We start from the raw sequence: 23,541 nt of genomic DNA on the forward strand, positions 1-23,541 counted from the left end.
TTTTAACTTGATCACGAAAGGGTTTACGACAAAATGTTATTTACAAATTTAATTGCTTTCGACTAGTTTTAATACCAGTTAAAATTAATGTACTTTTTTCTGTAACAAGCTGTATATTTCGATTAAAATTTTACCATGCTTACAATAACTTTAAAACGTCTGCAAGATTTTACAACATCCGGTTTTGTAATTCTATATTTAGTCTATAAAATAAATTGACTCTAATTTTTTGAGTCACTCTATATAAACAAATTTAAAAAATATGAACGTAATGATAAATCACAAGCATAGACTCATCATATTTTGCACATTTTAGATAGGATATACATATTCGGCAAAATTCTGAAGTGGCGTCATCAAATTTTTGGGAGAATAAGCAAATATATTTTGATTAAAAATTTATCATGCTTATGATAAATTTTTAATCTGCAAGATTTCAAGGCATTCAGTTTTGGAGGTTGAAAATTAAATTGCCAAATGTTATGTAATTTTGATTCTTTTTCCAAAAATCTCGACATTTTAGCGGAAATCTCAACACGGATTCATAAACTACACGTGTAGGACTACGTTATTTTATACAATTTAACAGCTATTTACCATGTACAAGTTTGAGGTGACGTCATCACATTGTTGATGGAATGATTAGGCAAAGTTTGGTTAGAATTTTGATATCTACATGATATTCATAATAGGCATAAAAAATTTGGCAACAATCGGTCTGTTAGTTTCGGAGATTATCTGTCTACCAAAAATCGACGCAGACGGCGGACAGACAGACAGACAGGCAGACAGAGAGGTGGAAATGGTAGAGCAGTCGCCCAGTGGACTTAATTACAATACATACTTCTTTAGCTTAGGCCCGGAAAGTAAAAAGAGGACCTAATCAAGAAAATAAAAAAGGAGGGTCGAAGGTGGATAATATGGGTGTTACATAATACGAGGTACCAGGAGTAGTTTTATTCCATCAATGCTGTTGGTGGAATAAAGCACGTATGTGGAGGGATGTTATACTAGTTCAAGTTCAGTTGAACAGGCGGAGAGGATTTTGAAATCTAATAACAGTCTATGGCCCAATAAAGACCAGTGAAAAGAAGAAAAATTCTATGGGCAACTCCAAAACGTAATGGATGGTATGAATAAACAGATCATCGTCATAGAATGGTAATATGTAGAACTATGTAAATAGCACCAACTAGACAACATGGAGAAGAAATATTAATCGCTGACCACATTCTTGTGGACAAGCAAATATGGAATAAATTAAAAATATAAAATATGCCAGAGCTTGTCGTGAATACCACATAGTAAGTGTTTATTACCTGATAAAACAAAATTCTCATTAGAAAAAACTTGATCCCTGAGGAGATGAAAAGAAATAAAACCAAAAAGTAAGCAGTTATAAACTGAAAAATATAGAGACAAGAACTAAATGCCAAAATATGCTAATAATCTCTGACTGAAATAAGAGGTAGCCACTAAGAAGAAAGTGATAGGACGAGAACTTTCTGTAGAAAAGGAAATAAATCTAAACTGGAAAACCCTCATGAAGAAAGTCAGAAACATTTCTTTAACATTGGGACCAACAGAAAAATCAAGAATATCCACACTTTCCAAGAAGTTAACTATACCGAAATTAGAACACCAAGATACAAAAAAGATATGAAAATATTCTGCTTCATATTCGAAAGCCGGCTCTGCGAGGGCGCCTAATTGGCCCCTCCGACAATGCCCCTTGATTGTCACTAATGAATAATATCTTAATTCGCTCAATTTTCCTCTGATAAATAGTACGTTGTAGAATACAGGCTTAGAATTTGCTCTTGTGGGGGCGAGACTGACATAGATGCTAGATATATAAGCTTCAGGGTGGCTTGGAGCCCTCATTCGTGTCCAAGACAACCAACCAACAACCAAAATGGAGCTGTTATCAGTATTATTGGTTTTAGCTGCGCTACAACTGTGCCACTCCACAAGACTGACCGGCGACATGGACAACGAAATCCCGGTGGTATCCGGCAACCCCGGCGCCTTCCGGGAGCAAGACGAGTGGATCAAGATCAGCGCCGCCCCCAAGGCCGTTATCCGCAAGATGACCGGTTCGTACGTTGAGGTCGAGTGCGAGGCCATGGGCTCTCCGCCGCCGACGCTCCAGTGGTTCCGAGGAAACCAAGCTCTCACCGAGCATCAAAGCTATGACACCAACACCATCTCCGAAGTACCCTCTCAAGGCCTGGGCAAAATCCGCGGCCGCCTCGTCATCAACTACCTCCTCCCCGTCCACGCAGTCACCTTCACCTGCGTCGCCCAAAGCGGCTCCAAGGTCGCCACTGCAGACACCACCATTTACGTCATCAAAAATGAAGGTTTCGACCGCAACTTCACCCAACTTTTGACCACTAAAGTTATCGGAGTACACCACGTTCCCAGAATCTCCCTCTGGGCTCCCACCTACATGGATGTGATCGGTACCAATGTGGTCCTCCCCTGCCGCACCTTGGGCAACCCTAAACCCAGCCAAATGTGGATTGATCCCCAGGACCAGATCGTAAGCGAGGGTGATGGCCGGGTGTCCGCTCTGCCTGATGGGTCTCTTAGTATTAGGTCGATCATTTGGGCTGATATGGGTGTGTACACTTGTATGGCACGCAACATGGTCGGCCAGGACTCAGTTGAGACCTTCCTCTATCCCATGAAGGAATCGAAATAGGGAGAATGGGGGGCACTTTATGTTAATTTACTCATTGTTCAGTTCGAGAATATTCATAGGGTAGTTTGTTGTACGTTATTTATGTAAATTAGTATTTATGACTTAGGTATTTATATACATACTAATTCAAGACATGTGAACTTAGTTATACTACTTAATACATAAAATAGAAAAAGTTCTTCTAAGTACTACTCACCAACAAGGAAACTAAACAAAGAGAAAAATAGAAAATATCACTAAGACAGGTAGACGCACTAGAGGAAATAGAAAAAAAGAAGAAATTTAGTAAGCGGTTAAAACTAAGAACCCCAATTAAATATAATTATTATATATATTTCCAACAGACACACATCTCCAGTGGAAACAACGCAGTAATAAGAATAATTAGGAATAATGTGCCGGAATTTTGTACTTAACACTTTTCTTGTTAAGCTTGACATAAAATGTATCTACATTAATCCCAAGACAGTTGTATAGCCTAAAACACGTTATGAGCGGACAGCTTACACGTGGAACATAAAATTGTACCTCAAGTAATAAGTTGGCATACGATATTTCTCAGCTTAAATTTTTTGTAAAAATATTAGGCAACTTACATTACTTTTTGATAACAGAAAGTGTTCGTTACAGAGCATCCTGGTCACAGTGTCTAACAGGGTACAAACCAAACATTTTATAATAGCAGTATTTGCAAAATTTACGTAAAACATTCTTTATGAGATTTATGAAAGCTTGCTGATAAGGTTTCCAAATTATATTTCAGTACTCCATTTTTAACCTAACTAACGTATAATAGTATATTATTAGCCAAGGTTGCAAAGCCAAGCATTCTAGACCGAGCGCAAATTAGAACCCGAGACGCGCAGCGTCGAGGGCTCTGAAGCGCGAGGTCTAGAAGTGGCTTTACAACCGTGGTTAATATACAATTTTTTTCACTAGTAGAAATCATAAGACAATAAATTGAAAAAATAAACGTTCAATTTTTTGACGCAACATGATTTGGTTTTGATTTCTAATCAAACTTAATCTAAATCTTCAACACAAAGAAAACCGCTTACACTTGTCGCTGAATTAATCATTTTATCTTCTACCGTCTACCAACTACATCAAGTAATGTTAATAGCACACATTTATTCATTTTTTAAGAAATAATCACATCAAGTATTTCGTACATAACCTCAATCTTCTTTTTGAACCCGTGGTCGCGAAAGTTGAATTTGCTACCTCTAAATGAGTCGACGTTTGCATGCTTCGTGACTGCTAGTGAAAAAAATAATAACTTTGTGCAGTAAATCTATTCACCAAGTTCACAAAACTGACAACATATTTCAAGAAATTTTCTGTTGATATTATAATAGCTATTTATGACATAAGTGAATAAAAGTGAATTTTATCCAACGAAAAAACAGTTTAGCACACGAGGCGAAGCCGATTTTTTCCAATTTCGTAAAATTAAAAAAAAAAATTATTGTTTAGGTAATCCGTACATAAATATTAATTGTGCTATTACTAATATGATGAACATTTAAAGAAGGTAAATTGTCTAAGCTGCCTGTACTTTCGTCACGGTCAAATTCAAAGGATGTTCCTGGAGTTTCATTAAGATTGTTTTACAGGAGGTGGACTAAGCGTTGCAAATTTTGGTTGAATATCCACGCATCCATAATTTTCCATTCAAATTTAGTTTATTTTTTGTACACCATAATAAGAAATATTTAACATCTTCTTGCAGTTTTAAACAGTCATAATTCTCAATCACATTCGCTATTTTGAGGTTCTGAGCGTAAATAACTGTGCGACATTTAAACCGTCTTCATCATTAAAAAATAATATAAATAGCAGCGGCCCTCAATTGAGGCCCTGCACAACTCCATTGTCAATATTAAATATTGATGACTTGTGACCACCAAATTCAATATCTTGTTGTCTGGCATCACTGACTCTAACTGCAAAAATAATTGACCACTGATACCAAATGAGTTTAATTTGCACAAAAGAATACAATGACGTACTGTGTCAAATGCCTTGGAAAGACAAAAGTAAATAACATCAACTTGGAAACGTTTAATATTCTGTAATATCCTTTCGTCAATGCTTTGGACCCATTGTTCAATTTCATGTTGCAACAGGAACTCCTGACTTCTAAGACAATTTTGTCAAAGCTGTTTGTGGATTCTGGCTCTAGTCGTCTCAAATCATCAACAACTTGCTCTGATACTGAAGGTCTTTCAGGAGATTTCTGTCTAAAGTATTCGACACATAGTGAGTGAATTCACAGAGGTCCGTTATTGTTGACCCACCTTTCACAAAATCAGGCTGTTCTGGAACAATATCATTAGTCATTACAAACAGGTGAATGAATATATAGTACTTGAAATAATTGACTCAAATAATTTTGCAAAATTTGGTAGTAGTTTGGTTTATAGTTTTTTATTTCACATTTATCTCCAGTCTTATGAACATGACTTATTTTAGATAGCTTTCACAGAATTAATTTTATTAGAAAATTACGTTAAATATATGTAATAAAGGATCTATTAAACTATTAATACAATCCACTACAAGGAAAGCAAATATGTTGTCAGGGCCAGTTACAAAGTAGCTCTAGAATTTTTTAACAGAATTCAGTATGTCCCTGCGGTCGACGATAAATTCTGAGAATACAGGGTGAGAATTACAAGAATTAGAATAATCTTCAGTGACACAATAATTTTTATCACAGAACTCACTTAGGTCACAGTTAGAGTCACATACAGGGTTTCTATAAATAATTATAGGGTCGAACTAGGTCATGGACGTGTGCTGCCTATCACTTTATGCGAATTTTACTAAATTCCCAAGGACTCATGATAGATAGCACACGAATCTGCATAACTGGTTGCTTAAAGTCTTCATATCTTATAAAACTAATTCATAACAATAAAAAGAAACAAATTTATTGTGTTCAAATGTCACAGTAAATGTTGAAAATGTTCACAATTTTGTTCAAGGTACATGTTCCCTCCTTTTTTAATTACAAAAATGTTCTGTAATATCGCATTTGCATCCAGTGTGGGCATCCAAATATTTGACAGATAATAACCATATTCTCGGTTGATGTTATGAGGACATTTATGGATTTCAATAGCTTCACGGATTTTCCTGTCATAGAAATGTGGTGCTTTGGACAGAACTTGGAAATTTTCAAACAGAATGGTGTGACCGGTTTCATGTTGGTGTTCAGCTACGGCAAAGTGAGTCAGAACACCTGTTCTGAGACAACGTTTGTGTTCTTGAATTCGAATTTTTATGGACTAACCAGTTTCTCCTATATATTTTACACCACAGGAGCAGGGAATGCTGTATATTTCTCTTATTATCTGTCAAATATTTGGAAGGCCACATTGGGTGCAAATACTCGTTTATCTCCCTCCACTCGGCCCGGAGCCGGCTAATCAGCTTCAACCAAGACGGTTTCCCCCACCACGTCTCTATAAATAAGTCATAACCAAATTCTTCCCGCCAAAAGAGTTTCGCCTCTGGTATGGTTGACATACTGATTTACCGTCCTGTTTTGCCTTATCCTTAACCTTGCTCCTGAAGATGCCACTTACGAAAGCGTGAGAAACGTTGAGCCCAAACACTCAATTATCACGGTTCCAACCCGGAAAACGATCACGTATTGATTCCGACCGTGCAAGCTTCCGAAATTTTTTATTTAAATAGTTGTTCATATCAAGATATCGGAGGAAGCCCTCATCAACTTTTTTAAAAGTACCTTGACTCTAACCAAGTCAATTTGTTGTACAATAAAAGAAATAAAATTTTAGCGGTTGAACTGAGATCTTTATAGTATTAACAGCAATCAGAACACCACCACCTCTGATGTTCTGACGATCACTTCGGATATACTATTTCCAGCGATATATTGGAAAATATACTAACATTATACGGTTAAAGCAGTTAAAGAGTTGTAGTTTAAGTTGGCAACCAACGTTCCTTTTCCCGCGCAACGAATTTTCTACGTCTCCATGCCTGCGCCAGTCGGCCGGTTTCGTTTAACCTGTGTTTTGGACGATCAGCTGATTGACGTTAATTTAAAATTTTGGTTCCAAAAATAAAAAAATTGGTCTAAAGAGTTTAGACAGTACTTCCCTCGCTGTCGGAAACTTGACGACTGCATGCCTATTGTGTTTTTTTTCTCATTACATTTTTGTAGTGGGAATTTAAAAAAAAAATGCGATGACGTCATCAACATTTTTGCAAGGACACGTATATCAGTTGGGATAGATGTAGCGTAATACTAAGAATAAAATTATTATATTCTCAAATTTTCGGGAAAATGAATTGGGTCGTTTTGAATATTGATTTGTAATAATCAATAAAATAACGAAACAATTTACTCACGTATACGTATCAGAGGCAACTGAAAATCGTGTATGTATAAACATTCTTAATTTAAGATGACAGGCGTAACAGCATACGTGAGAGTCAAACAGAGAAACTGTAAACAAAACGACCATCGGTTTTATTGCTTCGACTTCCGCTTATTATATAAAACATTGGGTTTTATTTTAATTCTTGACGGTGAAATTCACAATTGGTTGATTATAAACATGTCTATTTCACATTCGCGGAACCAAGTGAGCGCATAAAACAAATGCAGGTCTGTAATGTTAAAGACAATGTAAATAAGCGTGTTACCCTTATGTTTCAACCGAGTTTTTCCTTTAACAAATTTTGTGTATACCAAATTGGGTTGGTTGGGGTGTAATACTAATAATAAGTGTTGCCTTTAATTTAATCAATAAAATAAATTGACTTCATTAATTTTTTTGAACCACCTCTTAAGAAAATCTAAAAAATATGAATGGAATGATAAATCACAAGTACAAACTCATCATATTTTTTGCATTTTAGATAGGATTTATTCAGCAAAATTTAAGGGTGACGTCATCAACTTGTTTAGGAGGGATGAACAAATACATTTTGAACAAAAGTTTACCATGCTTATAATAACTTTAAAATATTCCCAAGATTTCAAAGCATTCGGTTTTGTAATTCCTGATTAAATCGATAAAATAAATTCACGCCTTCATTAATTTTTTTGAGTCACCCTGCATATGCAAATCCAAAAATATGAATGGAATGATAAATCACGAGTACAGACTCATCATATTTTGTACATTTTAGATACGATTTATTCGGCAAACTTTTGAGCTGACGTCATCAGTTTTTTGTAGAAGATAACCAAATATATTTTGACTAAAAATTTATTATGCTCTTTATAACCTTAACACATCTGCAAGATTTCAAAGCATTCGGTTTTGTAGTTCCTGATTAAATCAATAAAATAAATTTACGCATTCATTAATTTTTTTGAGTCACCTTGTATATGCAAATCGAAAAAATTTGAATGGAATGATAATTCACAAGAAGACACTCACCATATTTTGTACATTTTAGATAGGATTTATTCAGCAAAATTTTGTGGTGACATCATAAATTTTTTAGGGGGGACGACCGAATACGTTTTGATCAAAAATTTACTATGCTTATGATAATTTTAAAATATCTTCAAGATTTCGAAGCATTCGGTTTTGTAGTTCCTGAGTAAATCAGTAAAATAAATTTACGCTTTGATTTATTTTCTTGAATCACCCTGTATATGCAAATCCAAAAAATATGAATGGAGTGATAGATCACAAGTACAGACTGATCATATTTTGTACATTTTAGATATGATATATTCGGCAAATTTTCGAGCTGACGTCATCAAGTTTTTGGAGGGGATAAGCAAATATATTTTGACTAAACATTTATTATGCTCTTTATAACCTTAAAACATCTGCAAGATGTCAGAGCATTCCGTTTTGTAGTTCCTGATTAAATCAATAAAATATATTTACGCATTCATTAATTTTTTTGAGTCACTCTGTATATGCAAATCCAAAAAATATGAATGGAGTGATAAATGACAAGTACAGGCTCATCATATTTTGTACATTTTAGATATGATTTATTCGGCAAACTTTCGAGCTGACGTCATCAAGTTTTTGGAGGGGATAAGCAAATATATTTTGACTAAACATTTATTATGCTCTTTGTAACCTTAAAACATCTGCAAGATTTCAGAGCATTCGGTTTTGTAGTTCCTGATTAAATCAATAAAATATATTTACGCATTCATTAATTTTTTTGAGTCACCCTGTATATGCAAATCCAAAAAATATGAACGGAGTGATAGATCACAAGTACAGACTCATCATATTTTGTACATTTTAGATATGATTTATTCCACAAACTTTTGAGCTGACGTCATCAAGTTTTTGGAGGGGATAAGCAAATATTTTTTGACTAAAGATTTATGATGCTCTTTATAGCCTTAAAACATCTGCAACATTTCAAAGCATTCTGTTTAGCAGATTAAAAATTAAATTTCAAAATGTTGTTTTATAATTTTGATTTTTTTCCAAAAATCTGGACGTTTCGGGTGAAAAATCGATTCAGAGTTGTAAACTACATGTGTAGGACTATGTTATTTTATACAATTGAAAACCCATTTACTATGTACAATTTTGAAGTGACGTCATCGCATTAGTGGTGGGGATGATTAGACAAATTTTGGTTAGCGTTTTACCATCTACATGATATTCTTAATATAAGTACAAAATTTCACAACAATCGGTCGAGTACTTTCGGAGATTATCTGTCTAATAAAAATCCGGGACGGCAGACGGACAGACGGACAGACGGACGGACAGACGGACGGACAGACGGACAGACGGACAGACAGACGGAAATGGGAGACCTATTTCTTCGTCTTCTAGGGGTCATGAAAGATCGAGAAAACGTAAAAGTAGAGAGTCGGCCGACGGACTCGATTACAATACTTCCTTTGCTTACGCTCGGGAAGTAAAAGTGTGTTTTCTGCGTTTAGTGTTTGTGCTTTTTTACTTGTTTTGATTTGTTAGGTATGATATTATAGACCTTTGTGCTGTTTTACTTCCCGAGCGTAAGCAAAGGAAGTATTGTAATCGAGTCCGTCGGCCGACTCTCTACTTTTACGTTTTCTAGATCTTTCATGACCCCTAGAAGACGAAGAAATAGGTCTCCCATTTCCGTCTGTCTGTCCGTCCGTCTGTCCGTCCGTCTGTCCGTCCGTCTGTCCGTCTGTCCGTCTGTTGTCCCGGATTTTTATTAGACAGATAATCTCCGAAAGTACTCGACCGATTGTTGTGAAATTTTGTACTTATATTAAGAATATCATGTAGATGGTAAAACGCTAACCAAAATTTGTCTAATCATCCCCACCACTAATGCGATGACGTCACTTCAAAATTGTACATAGTAAATGGCTTTTCAATTGTATAAAATAACATAGTCCTACACATGTAGTTTACAACTCTGAATCGACTTTTCACCCGAAACGTCCAGATTTTTGGAAAAAAAATCAAAATTATAAAACAACATTTTGAAATTTAATTTTTAATCTGCTAACCAGAATGCTTTGAAATGTTGCAGATGTTTTAAGGCTATAAAGAGCATCATAAATCTTTAGTCAAAAAATATTTGCTTATCCCCTCCAAAAACTTGATGACGTCAGCTCAAAAGTTTGTGGAATAAATCATATCTAAAATGTACAAAATATGATGAGCCCGTACTTGTCATTTATCACTCCATTCATATTTTTTGGATTTGCATATACAGAGTGACTCAAAAAAATTAATGAATGCGTAAATATATTTTATTGATTTAATCAGGAATTACAAAACGGAATGCTCTGACATCTTGCAGATGTTTTAAGGTTATAAAGGGCATAATAAATGTTTAGTCAAAATATATTTGCTTATCCCCTCCAAAAACTTGATGACGTCAGCTCGAAAATTTGCCGAATAAATCATATCTAGAATGTACAAAATATGATCAGTCTGTACTTGTGATCTATCACTCCATTCATATTTTTTGGATTTGCATATACAGGGTGATTCAAGAAAATAAATGAAAGCGTAAATTTATTTTACTGATTTACTCAGGAACTACAAAACCGAATGCTTCGAAATCTTGAAGACATTTCAAAATTATCATAAGCATGGTAAATTTTTGATCAAAAGGTATTTGGTCGTCCCCCCTAAAAAATTTATGATGTCACCACAAAATTTAGCTGAAAAAATCCTATCTAAAATGTACAAAATATGGTGAGTCTCTTCTTGTGATTTATCATTCCATTCAAATTTTTTCGATTTGCATATACAGGGTGACTCAAAAAAATTAATGAATGCGTAAATTTATTTTATTGATTTAATCAGGAACTACAAAACCGAATGCTTTGAAATCTTGCAGATGTTTTAAGGTTATAAAGAGCATAATAAATTTTTAGTCAAAATATATTTGGTTATCTTCTACAAAAAACTGATGACGTCAACTCAAAAGTTTGCCGAATAAATCGTATCTAAAATGTACAAAATATGATGAGTCTGTACTTGTGATTTATCATTCCATTCATATTTTTGGATTTGCATATGCAGGGTGACTCAAAAAAATTAATGAAGGCGTGAATTTATTTTATCAATTTAATCAGGAATTACAAAACCGAATGCTTTCAAATCTTGGGAATATTTTAAAGTTATTATAAGCATGGTAAACTTTTGTTCAAAATGTATTTGTTCATCCCTCCTAAAAAAATTGATGACGTCACCCTTAAATTTTGCTGAATAAATCCTATCTAAAATGCAAAAAATATGATGAGTTTGTACTTGTGATTTATCATTCCATTCATATTTTTTAGATTTTCTTAAGAGGTGGTTCAAAAAAATTAATGAAGTCAATTTATTTTATTGATTAAATTAAAGGCAACACTTATTATTAGTATTACACCCCAACCAACCCAATTTGGTAGACACAAAATTTGTTAAAGGAAAAACTCGGTTGAAACATAAGGGTAGCACGCTTATTTACATCGACTTTAACATTACAGACCTGCATTTGTTATATGCGTTCACTTGATTCCGCGAATGTGAAATAGACATGTTTATAATCAACCAATTGTGAATTTCACCGTCAAGAATTAAAATAAAACCCAATGTTTTATATAATAAGCGGAAGTCAAAGCAATAAAACCGACGGTCGTTTTGTTTACAGTTTCTCTGTTTGGCTCTCACGTATGCTGTTGCGCCTGTCATCTTAAATTAAGAATGTTTATACATACACGATTTTCAGTTGCCTCTGATACGTAGGTATACGTGAGTAAATTGTTTCGTTATTTTATTGATTATTACAAATCAATATTCAAACGACCCAATTCATTTTCCCGAAAATTTGAGAATATAATAATTTTATTCTTAGTATTACACTACATCTATCCCAACTGATATACGTGTCCTTGCAAAAATGTTGATGACGTCATCGCAATTTTTTTTTAAATTCCCACTACAAAAATGTAATGAGAAAAAAAACACAATAGGCATGCAGTCGTCAAGTTTCCGACAGCGAGGGAAGTACTGTCTAAACTCTTTAGACCAATTTTTTTGTATAGCGGCTGAAGTTTGGGCATTTTAAGTTAAGTTGTTTGTGTCAAAAAACGTTTCATATGGACCCCATGGAAGGCATTACGAATAAAATTCATAATTACGCAAGAGTGAGTTGTTGATTTATTCTGTGCAATAATTATATACCATTATATTTTGTAGCGCTCTTCTACCCGTGCAATTGGACTATTGTTGACAACATCGTGGCACAGAAAACGATTGCCAATGCGTATTCATTTTTCAAGAAGGAAAATTTCAATTTAAGATGGCCCACAGAGGTTGTTACTTCAATATAATTGTCTTTGTTAAACTTGTTTATTTGTGCTGCATTTGCTTTTATCTTAAACACAAACTCAAGGCAGCTGTAGTTCCTTGAGTGTAGCGCAAACAATTTAATTTCAATTTAATATACATATTTAATATGTTAACCACTTTTGCTGCGCAAAACTAAAACAGTTGTTGTTATATTTGGTAATGTATGTACACATTTAGTGTAGGTACGTAATGTTATTCGAAGTGTATGTTGCAGTATAGATAATATTGTCTGTTGGAAATAAATTGTGTTATTATTAAAAGTAATTTTACGTAGTTCAACAATAAATTGCCTTTGGCACTACTTTTTATAGCGGTCTATTTGGTGACTTTTCTGTCAGCTAATCTATCGGTGGAAATACTATAACATTAAATTGGTTGGTAAATAATTCAGTTGACGAAATGTCAGTATGTAACCAGGTTTCGGTTAGGTATCCATTTTAGAGGAACGAACGTTAAGAAAAAAATTCAGTGTATTTGAACTTAAGCCTCTATCTAACATTTTGATACAAAATTTCAAAAAATGCTGCACGATAAATATTTGTCTAGTGGAAATTGACTGATGTTTTGTAGAAACAATTTGCGGTATACCTACCGTTCAAATATTTAAGTTTTGTATATTTATCTCCGGTACTTAATCTTCTCTTGAACTCCTTTCTTAATAAATAAACCATGTTTTCTTGCATTTTAGTTAAATCTCTGTCAACATTATCCACACGAGGGAGCGTAATGAGTTTAGTTACAGCATGTATATCAACTTGTTAATAACAACATCATCCATCCACGTCGTTGCCTTTCCTCAACTTCATCAAACAGTTGATTGTCATTGATGATATGACTCTCATTTATGACACCTAGTGAAGAAGACTTCACTTTGATGTTTTTTATCCCATTCACAGAACGAAATCGGAGTATCATTTCTCAGTGTACTTGGCAAATTGTATGCAAGACTTCTCGAGAAAAAGATCAGAGTGCATGTGGACTAGTTAATGGAAGAAGCACAATGCGGTTTTACAAAACAAGAACGAACACAAAATCTGATATTCACGATGACCTAGTTGCTAGAGAGAACAATAAAAACAACAAAGTACCACATATGCCTTACATAGGTTTAGAGGAAGCTTTCGACAAGCTGAAGAAGATAGAAATATGAAAAGAGGAATTACTCATATAATATGTTGAAGCGCTTAAAATCCAACTTCGAAAAATTCACAACTTGGCAAGGAATGACCTTGGCCCCCGTGTATCTTGGCAATAGACGATGAGGTAATAATTAAGTGGGGTATAGAAAATTAGAAGCAACTGAAATTAGTGAGTGGGTATTTGCAGAGGACACAATGATGAGTGTAAGATTAGAACGGGAATACAAAACAATTTAAACATAAATCAAGAAAGGGAAAATTAGGTCATGAAGCTGAGCGTGGACAAAAGAAGGACATCCATTATAACAAAACAACAACGAACAAGGAACATACAATAGTATATTATTAACTAAGGTTGTGAAGACAGACATTCTAGACCGAGCGCAAATTAGAACCTGAGACGCGCAGCGTCGAGGGCTCTAAAGCGCGAGGTCTAGAATTGGCTTCACAAACGTGGTTAATATACTATTTTTTCCACTAGTAGCCCATTTGAGGTTTGCGAATTTTCAAAATGTTTTTTCTGAAGTGCATCAATAAAAACGTGTACTCACGTCATTTTAGTAAGCTTTGGAATTTTATTATTTTTTGACAATCCAGAAATGGTCCAGAACTTTTGTTTTAATTTCCTCCATATTTCCCGTTTTTAATAAATTTTTGTGTGAAAAATGTTGTAAAGTGAACCATCATGTACCCCTCCTCATTCCGTCGTACTTACGCGACCGCGACAAATTTGGCTGAAAAAGGTATGGACCTTTTATCGTTAAAGCGACACGGGGAATGGAAATCCTCCAGCATAGCAGAAGGATACAACGACGGGTCGATCTTCAATAAAAAACAAAATCGCCGAAATCGTCCAAAGCTCATCTACGGCAAATCAAGTCAAACCAAATCGGAACCATGATTCAGTTTCAGTCCCGTAAACTTCATTTTCACTCCCATCAACTTCATCAACTTTGTTTCACCAATTTATCTTCAATTTATAATCAATTCAGGGTTTGGAAATCATTCCAGGGCATAATTTAAAAGCAAATTTTCCAAAATGATCGTTTTCAGGTTGTCTCAGTTTTTCTGACAGTTGTGGACAGTTGTCACATTAGGTGGCCAACTTCACGTTTACATTATTGACCAAGGTTCACAATTTTCCAAATTACAGACCTCTAGACAAGTCGACAATTAGCCATTGTAATGCTACTAGTGGAAAAAATATATATAAAGTGGAATTAAAGCACCGTTCGGCGGTTGCTTAGTTACCATAGAATTAAATCATTTTAATTTCTTTCCATTTCTGTGCAGGTGTGTGTTGGAGTTCGAAAATAGGGAGAAATAAAATATATTTGTTGATTTTATTCGTGGAAGCTCAGGATGAACTTATTTTAAATAAAACGTATTCCTTAGTGGTACATTTTAATTAAAACAATAATTACCGCAAACAGAATACCTGCAGCTGAAGTAAACTTACTTCCACTTTGAAAGCCGCAACCGACACCGAAACCTTGTTAGTTTTTCCAATTAATTCTGTTTTCACAACAAAAGATGTTATCTATAGACACAATGAATGCCCCAGTACATAAATCAAGTTAAGAAACGATGAAATAATTCCTTTTATATCCACAAAACTTAATAAATTACACTCAAAGGAGCGGATTTTCTTTGAAAAAATAATGCATATTTAATGGGCGCCGCTAAATCCGCGGATTTCACTTTAACAAATATTAGCGAAAGTTCCTTCGACCGAGGAAAAAATTAATCTAGTCAAGACATAAATTGGCACGTTTCGAGATAAGTCACGGAAAGAAAAGACTCGTTATTACCTTCGTCCTGCGGAGAGGCCGTTTTCCTTTGTACCAGGTGATAACTGCAGGAGGTCGGGATCCTGCCGACTCGCAGGTCACTTCGTATCGTTTTTCGGCCACCAGAGGGCTCACAGTCTTCAGGATCCGGGCCGTGAGGGGCTTAACTGTAACGAAATAAAAGCAATAAAGACTCTGATGGACACGTGTTTTTTACTACAACGCTAATCCGGATTTATCGGTCTTTCGACATGACAAATCACAATAATTTTTCCGCCAGAGATGAAGATAGAGATTTGTCAATGGGACGGCGAAAACAGCCCGATCGATTGGGAGGGCTCGAGAGCGTGGTGACACGAGTTAATTGAATTTTTATTCTTTTATGATGGAGCAAAGAGGCCGGGGAGATGAAAGCAAGGAGACGGGGCGCGCTTAAAAAAGATAATAAAAAGTAATTATATTTTTATTTTGGGCTTTCACCGAATCGCAAACGGTTTATCTAGATTACGGAAAATTATGGAGAGGTTCGGGAAAAAGTTATGGCTGCTTGTTTTGTTTGCGATTTGGCCAATTTGCAACACAAAAGGCTAATTGTTATCAGGGCGGAGATTTAAACTCAAGCGGAAAGATGGCGGTTTTGCAGTACTTCGAGTTGACCGGATGTAGAAAAAGCACGGTTTTATCAAACATTTTTGTTTTCCTTCAGCTCGTGTAGATGCATAATTTGGTAATAAAAGTTTTGCTAATTCACAAATGTGGCAAATGTTTGGTGTGTACCTACTTCGAAACGTTTTATTGATTCGTTGTTAAATTTATGTACAATGTTTTTGAAAAATACGCACATAAGTTTTCGATAATGGACAAACTAAGAGGGAATTTTTAAATATAAAATTACGTTTTGCATCTGTTTATCTAAATTTTGTTACGACTTCATTAAGTCCAAGAAATATTATTAAAAAACCACCGAAGTTATATTTCGAGTACTTTATTAGGCGTACTTTTAAAAGACGTCGAGCATTGTTTGACTAAATATTGTCTTGAACCATGCTTGATCTCCAAGCTCCTATGTCCATCATTTAATATAATCTTACGACAAATTTTAAATTCGTACACAAAATCTATCTACATGTACAGCGTGTTATTGAAAGGTACGTACAAAATAAAATCGGCAATTGGTCTCCAACTATAGGTGTTAAAATTTAAAAAAAGTTCAGGTAAAAGTGTTCTCCTTTTAGAGATAAAAATTATTAAACTTTACGTCCAAATTCGTTGTACGCTTCTGACAAAAAGATCATCTCTCGTTTCTATAGCAACATTTAGTCTTGACAAAAGTTTTATTGTTACAGTTGCTAGGATTTACTAAAATAAATTAATTTTACCTATTTATCTTTCAGTAGCGTCTAAAAAGGTTGGATAAGAGTTAATTTTCCCCTTATAAGGGTGTGGGGACAAAAAATCTGCACAAATTTCAAACTAGAATAACTGTATTATAAAAGCATGTATTAATAATGTGATCAACAACATTTATAAAAACAACTTTAAAGAACACAATCTGCACCATATCTGCTTGCTTTACGAATTTTTGTTTTAATACGGCGCATTAAATTTGTAAAAGCCGATATTTTTGTTTGCCGTATTTTCAGCAGTATACGCTTCTTTAATTCTGCATGTGTCGAGGCTTCCCATCCATTTTCGTACACATTCCTCTTTAGATTTCTCCAAAAACGTTCAATTGGGCGTAGTTGAGGTACGTTCGGAACATTTTTATCCTTAGGGATAAAAGGAATGTTTAACTAATTATATGCAGCAATAACGTTAGCTGCGTAATGAGCTGTTGCCATGTCTGGACAAAATACAAAATTGCCATCTGAATGCTTTTCTCTTATAAAACGGACAAGTCGAGACCTAATGCACTATTTTTCATAAATATCTGCATTAACAGAATTTCCAGATGGGCAAATAAACGCAGTAGAATGTCCACGTGAAGAAATGGCCAACCAGACCAACAACTTGGACTGAAATTTTTTGTGACGTTTGAATTTCACTTTCCCATCTACTTCTTCTCCTTCCTTACAATAGAAATGTTTATTGTTAGCAGTATCGCTACCATCAAAAGTGAAGTAGGATTCGTCATCGATGATTATTTCAGTACCATTTGAGGGAAAAAAAGCGGATTCAGAAAGATGCCTTAATTTTCGTTTTTGTTCCAACTTTTGTTTTTCTGAATATTTGGGAGCGGATTTTCGAGTTGCAAGTTTAATATTATTCTCCTTTAATATGTTGCTAACATACTTTTTGTCGATTTTAAATTTCCGTCCAAGCTTTCTTAGTGAAATACCAAGTTTACCGTGACTTTGATTGACTAAGGCTTCTCTCTTCTTCTGGGGCATTTTTCTTGCTGGTCTTCCGCTTCCTACTTGTCTTTCTACCGAATTCCCATTCTCTACTCTTCTGCAAATGCTATAAGTTGTCCTTTTTTATATCCCTATTTGGAAGAAGTGATTAACGGTGAATGACTTTTTTAAATGCATATGCTTTCTATAAAATTTGGCAATCACAGATCGGCGATCATTTTCATTTAAGTCTTCCATTATTACAAAAAATATTGAAACTTTCAAGAGGAACTAGGCATAACAATTTTTAATAACTGCCAAAAAATGTCATAACGTCAACCGTCATTTTTCTCAAAGCTAACTCGATTTTCGGTAAATTAAAATTTGTGCAGATTTTTTGTCCCCACACCCTTAATTTTGATAACACAAAATAAGTTTTTCAGACTTCTTAAACTTCACTATGAACTGTTAATTTTGTTGTACGTATCTTTCAGTAACACCCTGTATATGCTAAGATCACTTTAAAACTATACAGATAAATTTTTTTTGACAAAAGTAAAAGAAATAAACACAGTTTATTTTTCTGCACAAAAATGGAAAAATTATAATATTGAATAACTATATTTTTCAAGGGGTTCTAAAACACTTTTTGTAGAAGTATATTATTTTGGAAGTGATGTTCTTTATTTCTCTAAATATTTTGTTATCTAAACGATATAACTAAAGAAGCATAGATTTACGCTAAGGAACAAGAGCTTTTTTCGGACAAAATTAACTAGGTCGAATTTGTTTCACAAAAAAAAAGTTTTCCTTAGTTAATTCGGATGATAGTCCAAAATAAAAGCATATATAGGTACTTAGTTCGGAAAACATTTTTAAAAAGAAGATCGCCTCTTGCATAGCTTGACGAATCTTAATTTTCTAGGCAAAATGGTGATGGTGCCAGAATAATCATTGATTTAAAAACTTTTATAAACTTAGGGTAAATTATAATATGTCTCTATAAATATTTTATTAATTGATGAAAATATGAAAACTAATACAAATTTGAAATAGACTAAAGAAAACTTTTTGGGCAATACATTCGCCAACTGTAATATTTTACGTTTCTAAAAGTTGTGGTTCTCAGGATAATAACTGACGTCAAAGATTTTCTACATGAAATAACGTTATACAAATCAATGTACATTTCTTTATACATCTTGATGTATAAAGTAAAAGTAGTACAGATTTAAACCAAAACAAACGAGTTTGTGTTGAGCCTGAGTTGGACAATTTAATTTTTTGCAACGAAAAGTGTTTTTTCCATGGTTTGAGAAAGTGCACCAAAATATTTAGAGCTGTTTTAGGATTATGAAAAAAGTTCCTCTAAGAATAATGAATTTTCAAAATAATAATGTATAAAATGTTCTTTGTACCTATCTGAATAAAATAACGAAGCGAGCATCGAGTTGATTTGATACAAATAAACCTCGCTAGTTAAAGGAAATGATGCCGAAAAGCCAAAATGAGCACAAAAAAAAATCGTATACAAATAGTTGTTTTTGAGATTGATTTGAGAGTATTCTATTGAAAATGGTGGAGGTGCCGTGGAAATTAATTTTGAAATTGCTTTTTCGGAAATTTTCATAACACTTCTAGATGAAACTGTATGCTGTAGAAGAAATTATGCAGTTTTTAAATTATCTTTATCTCAATGGAATAACAAAACGAACGCGCATGGATATTTGTGACGAATCAGTTTTCTGTAAATATTTTGATCCTTCAGAAAACAAGTAATTTGATCTAGACTAACTCGAAGAATGTTAAGAATGTTTCTACGTTTTTCGCAAAGATGTCTCAAAAATACGTAGACAATCTTGAGACGGAAAAAATATATGTTGTCCAAATTTAATAGTTTGTATAAAAATCATCAAAATACCATGAAACTAATTAACTAAAAAAAAATCAAGAATTTTTAAAACACTTCTTAATGAAATTACGTATGTTTGACAAACAATCGAAACATTGAAACGAGGTAAAACCGCGCCAGCTAGAGTCCGTTAAAGAAATTAATTTTATTTAAAGAAGCCTAGAAAACCAGTAGAAAAAATTTGAAACTGAAAATGCTATGACCTTATCAAAAAAAAAAACTTTGAGGTAGTCAGATTTATGTTCGAGTTTGTCATTTAAGGCTATACACTTTGCACAATTCAATCATTTCCTTATTATCAAACCATTATGGGCCTGACACTTGACGAACGTCACGACGACAAGCACATCCCTCTTTCCAAATCTCACTTTGAGCGAACAGTCGTCGTAAAATATTCCCGAGTAAACTTCGCTCCTCAAACCGAACATATCCCAAACTTTATGCACATTCCGCACACATATCTTTCTTTAAAGCTGTCCGTTTTATTGTCAACCCTTTATCACAATATCCGTCATCCCAGCCATTGTAAATTCCCAAACTTACGTAACAAATCCAGGACGACCGAAGCCGTTTTCGGTTCGGTCAGCACCGTGTTGACAGCTTGACACGTGAAGATGGCATCCAGATCCTTTCTGGTGACGCCGGCCTTCACCAGCCTGTTCTCGATGACATCGCCGGCGTTATGCTCGTACTGGTCGTCGACGATGTCGGCGTTGATCAGCCAGCGGACCACCGGCTGAGGGTGGCCGCCCACCGTCCGACAGGTGAGAGTGATGTCGTCGCCTTCTTCGTGCGGCCCCACGGTTCCGTTTAACTGACGGCCCCACTTGTCCAAGATGGTAGGCTGTTCCGGCGGGACTGTAAGAAGAACGAAGTGGACAATTAATTTCTTTGGAAGGACGAGGAGGGCGATTCCTGACCGCTCGTTGACGCTAATTGAACGAATTAAGTCTACCGGAGTGGAAGGAGCGGATGGGTATTTTTCTTGGAGGATTTAATAACGGGGATGGTCTGGGAAGTGGATGTGTTTGCGAGAGAGACATGGAGAAATCCGGGGGATGAAAAGATCGGGCTTGATTAAGGTTGTTTATTGTTGGCCGTCTGACGAGTAATTAATATATTTTTAATGGGACGCGCATTTCTGGAAGGCTTTTTAGTCCATATGGCTGGGTGAAAGAGGGACAAAAGAAAATATAGTCTATTTCAAGTAAAATTTAATTGTACGTTATGTGGCCAGAAAGTTGCAGAAACTGTAATTTTATTGAATATGGTTTATTTTTTTCAGGAATCGTTCGATTAGGTCTAGTCAAGCCAAGTCAGGTCATGTTACGTCAGGTCGGAACAGGTTAGGTCAGGCTAAATCAGGTCAGCTCAGCTAGGTCAGCTAAGGTTAGGTCAGGTCAAGTTAAACAGGCACTGAAAAAGTGCAAGAACAAGAAAGCTCCCAGCCTGGACAGCATAAAAATCGAAATTATTAAAGCGGTGGCTGGAGGAAACCATCACTTCCAATTCCGACCAATATGCATATGAAATAGTATTAGCAAACTATATGAAAGGCTAATAAAGGCACGGCTGGAATCCGAAACACGAGATAACGGGGATCTTTCGGAACACCAATATGTGTTTAGATGTGGAAGGAAAACTTTAGACGAATTCTAATACGTGCTACAAAGAGCTGAAGAAACAAAGTGGGATATAAGAATAAGCCTCCTTGTTACGCTTGACATTTCTAACGCCCTTAACTCAGTCAGCTGGGAAATCATAGTGGAATAACTAATAAATAAAAAGATAAGCAATCATATAATAAGATTCATCCAAGAATATTGCTAAACAGACAAATAAAAACAAATAGAGGACGAGTGTTTAAAATAACATGCATAACAAGTTCTACAAGGGTCAGCATTAGGCCCAATATTGTTAAACATACTGTATGACAAAATATTAAAAAAAATGCCCCAAAGGAACTAGCTTGGTCGCTTTCGCCGACGACTTGATCGTTGTAGTCAGCGCAAAAAGCGAATTACAGCTACAAGAAAGTGCAAAAAACACAATCCAACTTGAAAGAGCTGCACAAAATGGAGTTTTCATTAAATTTTAAAAAGACGGAGCAGTTCTATTGTCTGCTAGAAGGAAACTGCTTGAATTAGAAGTGACGATCTCAGAAAATTTCCAGTTTAAAACACAAAGACAAATAAAATATCTTGGCTTGATACTTGATAAAGATGTGAGAATGGCTACACATGTAGACCATGTGACTAGTCATGCAGAAAAAAAAGGTGCAACACTAATACGAGCAAACATTGGAGACCTCGAAGAAACAACGAGAAGGATTTACGCAATGGTGCCCAGATCTGTAGTCATGTATGCAGCCCTTCTCTGGTTAAAAGTATGGAAAATAAATGCCTACAAAAAAAATTAGAAAGACTCAATCGACGCTTTGCTATAAGGATAGCTAGGGCATATCCAATCGTCTACCAACCCTTGAAGTAATGCTAACATGGTTCCGGGGGGGTAGGAGAAAAGCTGGCCGAGGAAGGGGTTTCAGCCGGTAAAAGTCCTGGCACTGCCAGGGACAGTCGAACCTAAGTCCCTGGTGGCCATGGGGGTTTCCCCTTTCACAGAGAAAAAAAAAAGGTCAAGTCAAGTCGGGTAAAGTCGGGACAGGTTAAGTCAGGCTAAATCAGGTCAGCTGAAATCACGGCATACTACGTCAGGTAAGGTTAGGTCAGGTTAAGTCAGACCAGGTCAGCTCAGATCAGTCAAGTCACATCAAGTTCCATAAAACAATGTTGCAAGCGGTCCCGGGGAGAAGAAGAGTTATGGTTATGACTTTTACACTGAATAATGTTTTATGAAATCTAAGTTTGGGTTGAAACTCTGTAGTGCTCAGCAAATAAGACGACTTCAAAAGAAATGTCACTGTTAATAGTACCGCTGCCATCAATAAAAGTTTTGTTTGGAGAAAGAATGAAAGACATAAATACCGGAAGAAGAAAATGCCCTGCTACTAAATAAGAAGAAAGAAATGAACAAACGAAAATTGAAAAGAAGTTTCGAATTTCACAAAATGGAGCGTAACGGTGTAAATGATTTATCATATTAACCTCATTATTATTTGGGGATGGGCGTGTCGGTACTACGTAAACCGGACAGGAGAAAAATTAGCGACAGAGATCTTAGTACAAATTATGGTGGAAGCTGGAGATAAGAGAATTTGAGACAAGAAAAAATGGACGTAATGGATGAAGATGCAAGTGGCAACAATGAAATTAGAGGCAGTGGAATGATAATCGCAAGATAAATTCTGAATAGGGATTTACCATGTTCCTGGTAATCTTAAAAATTTGGAAGATCTTAGATCGGTTGGTGTTGTATTTTCTAAAATTTTTTCAAATTCTTTTATACAATTGTGAATGTTTTTTGCAAAAACCGAGACATGGAAGGTAAAAAGCAAGGAAAGATTAATAAACTAGAAATATAGACGAGTATTGATTTATGAAATTTAAATAGGGGTTAAATGGCGAAGTTTCTATATGACGTCATTAAAATGGGAATGGCAAATAAAGTCTGATTGGCGTTTAACCATCTACACGATAATCTCAGAGGACACCTAAAATTGCACAGCACTCGATTAAATAGCTTGGCAATTACGTGTCTAGTGATATCGCCAACAAACAGACAGACGGAAATGGGTGACTGAATCTTCCCATTGAACAAGCTGTAAAACACGGGAAAATTAGTCGATCATCCAAAGGACGGATTTTGCAATATATACTTAGTTTATTTTTTTGCTATCGTAAAATAAAAAGTATTTCCCGTTTTTATTTGCATATAATATG

The 23,541-nt window shown here is 35.1% G+C and overlaps 2 protein-coding genes across 5 annotated transcripts in view; one reads left to right on the forward strand and one right to left on the reverse strand.

Moving 5' to 3' along the window:
* LOC135134348 (hemicentin-1) overlaps positions 1-23,541 on the reverse strand; it is a 718,216-nt gene that overhangs the window by 159,064 nt on the left and 535,611 nt on the right. For all 4 annotated transcript variants that reach the window (XM_064062996.1, XM_064062995.1, XM_064062994.1 and 1 more), the window contains 2 exons: positions 20,246-20,560; positions 15,479-15,624 (listed from right to left, as the gene is read on the reverse strand). In XM_064062996.1, coding sequence (XP_063919066.1) covers positions 15,479-15,624; positions 20,246-20,560 — 461 coding nt within the window. The remainder of the gene's footprint in view (positions 1-15,478; positions 15,625-20,245; positions 20,561-23,541) is intronic.
* On the forward strand, positions 1,866-2,837 carry LOC135134350 (neural/ectodermal development factor IMP-L2-like). Its single transcript, XM_064062999.1, has one exon. The coding sequence runs from the start codon at positions 1,916-1,918 to the stop codon at positions 2,705-2,707; it is 792 nt and encodes a 263-aa protein (XP_063919069.1). The 5' UTR covers positions 1,866-1,915; the 3' UTR covers positions 2,708-2,837.

The sequence above is a fragment of the Zophobas morio genome, unplaced genomic scaffold, assembly GCF_036711695.1.
Source record: "Zophobas morio isolate AGI-343-1 ecotype UQ-CSIRO unplaced genomic scaffold, CSIRO_AGI_Zmor_V1 ptg000023l, whole genome shotgun sequence".
Classification (NCBI taxonomy): Eukaryota; Metazoa; Arthropoda; class Insecta; order Coleoptera; family Tenebrionidae; genus Zophobas; species Zophobas morio.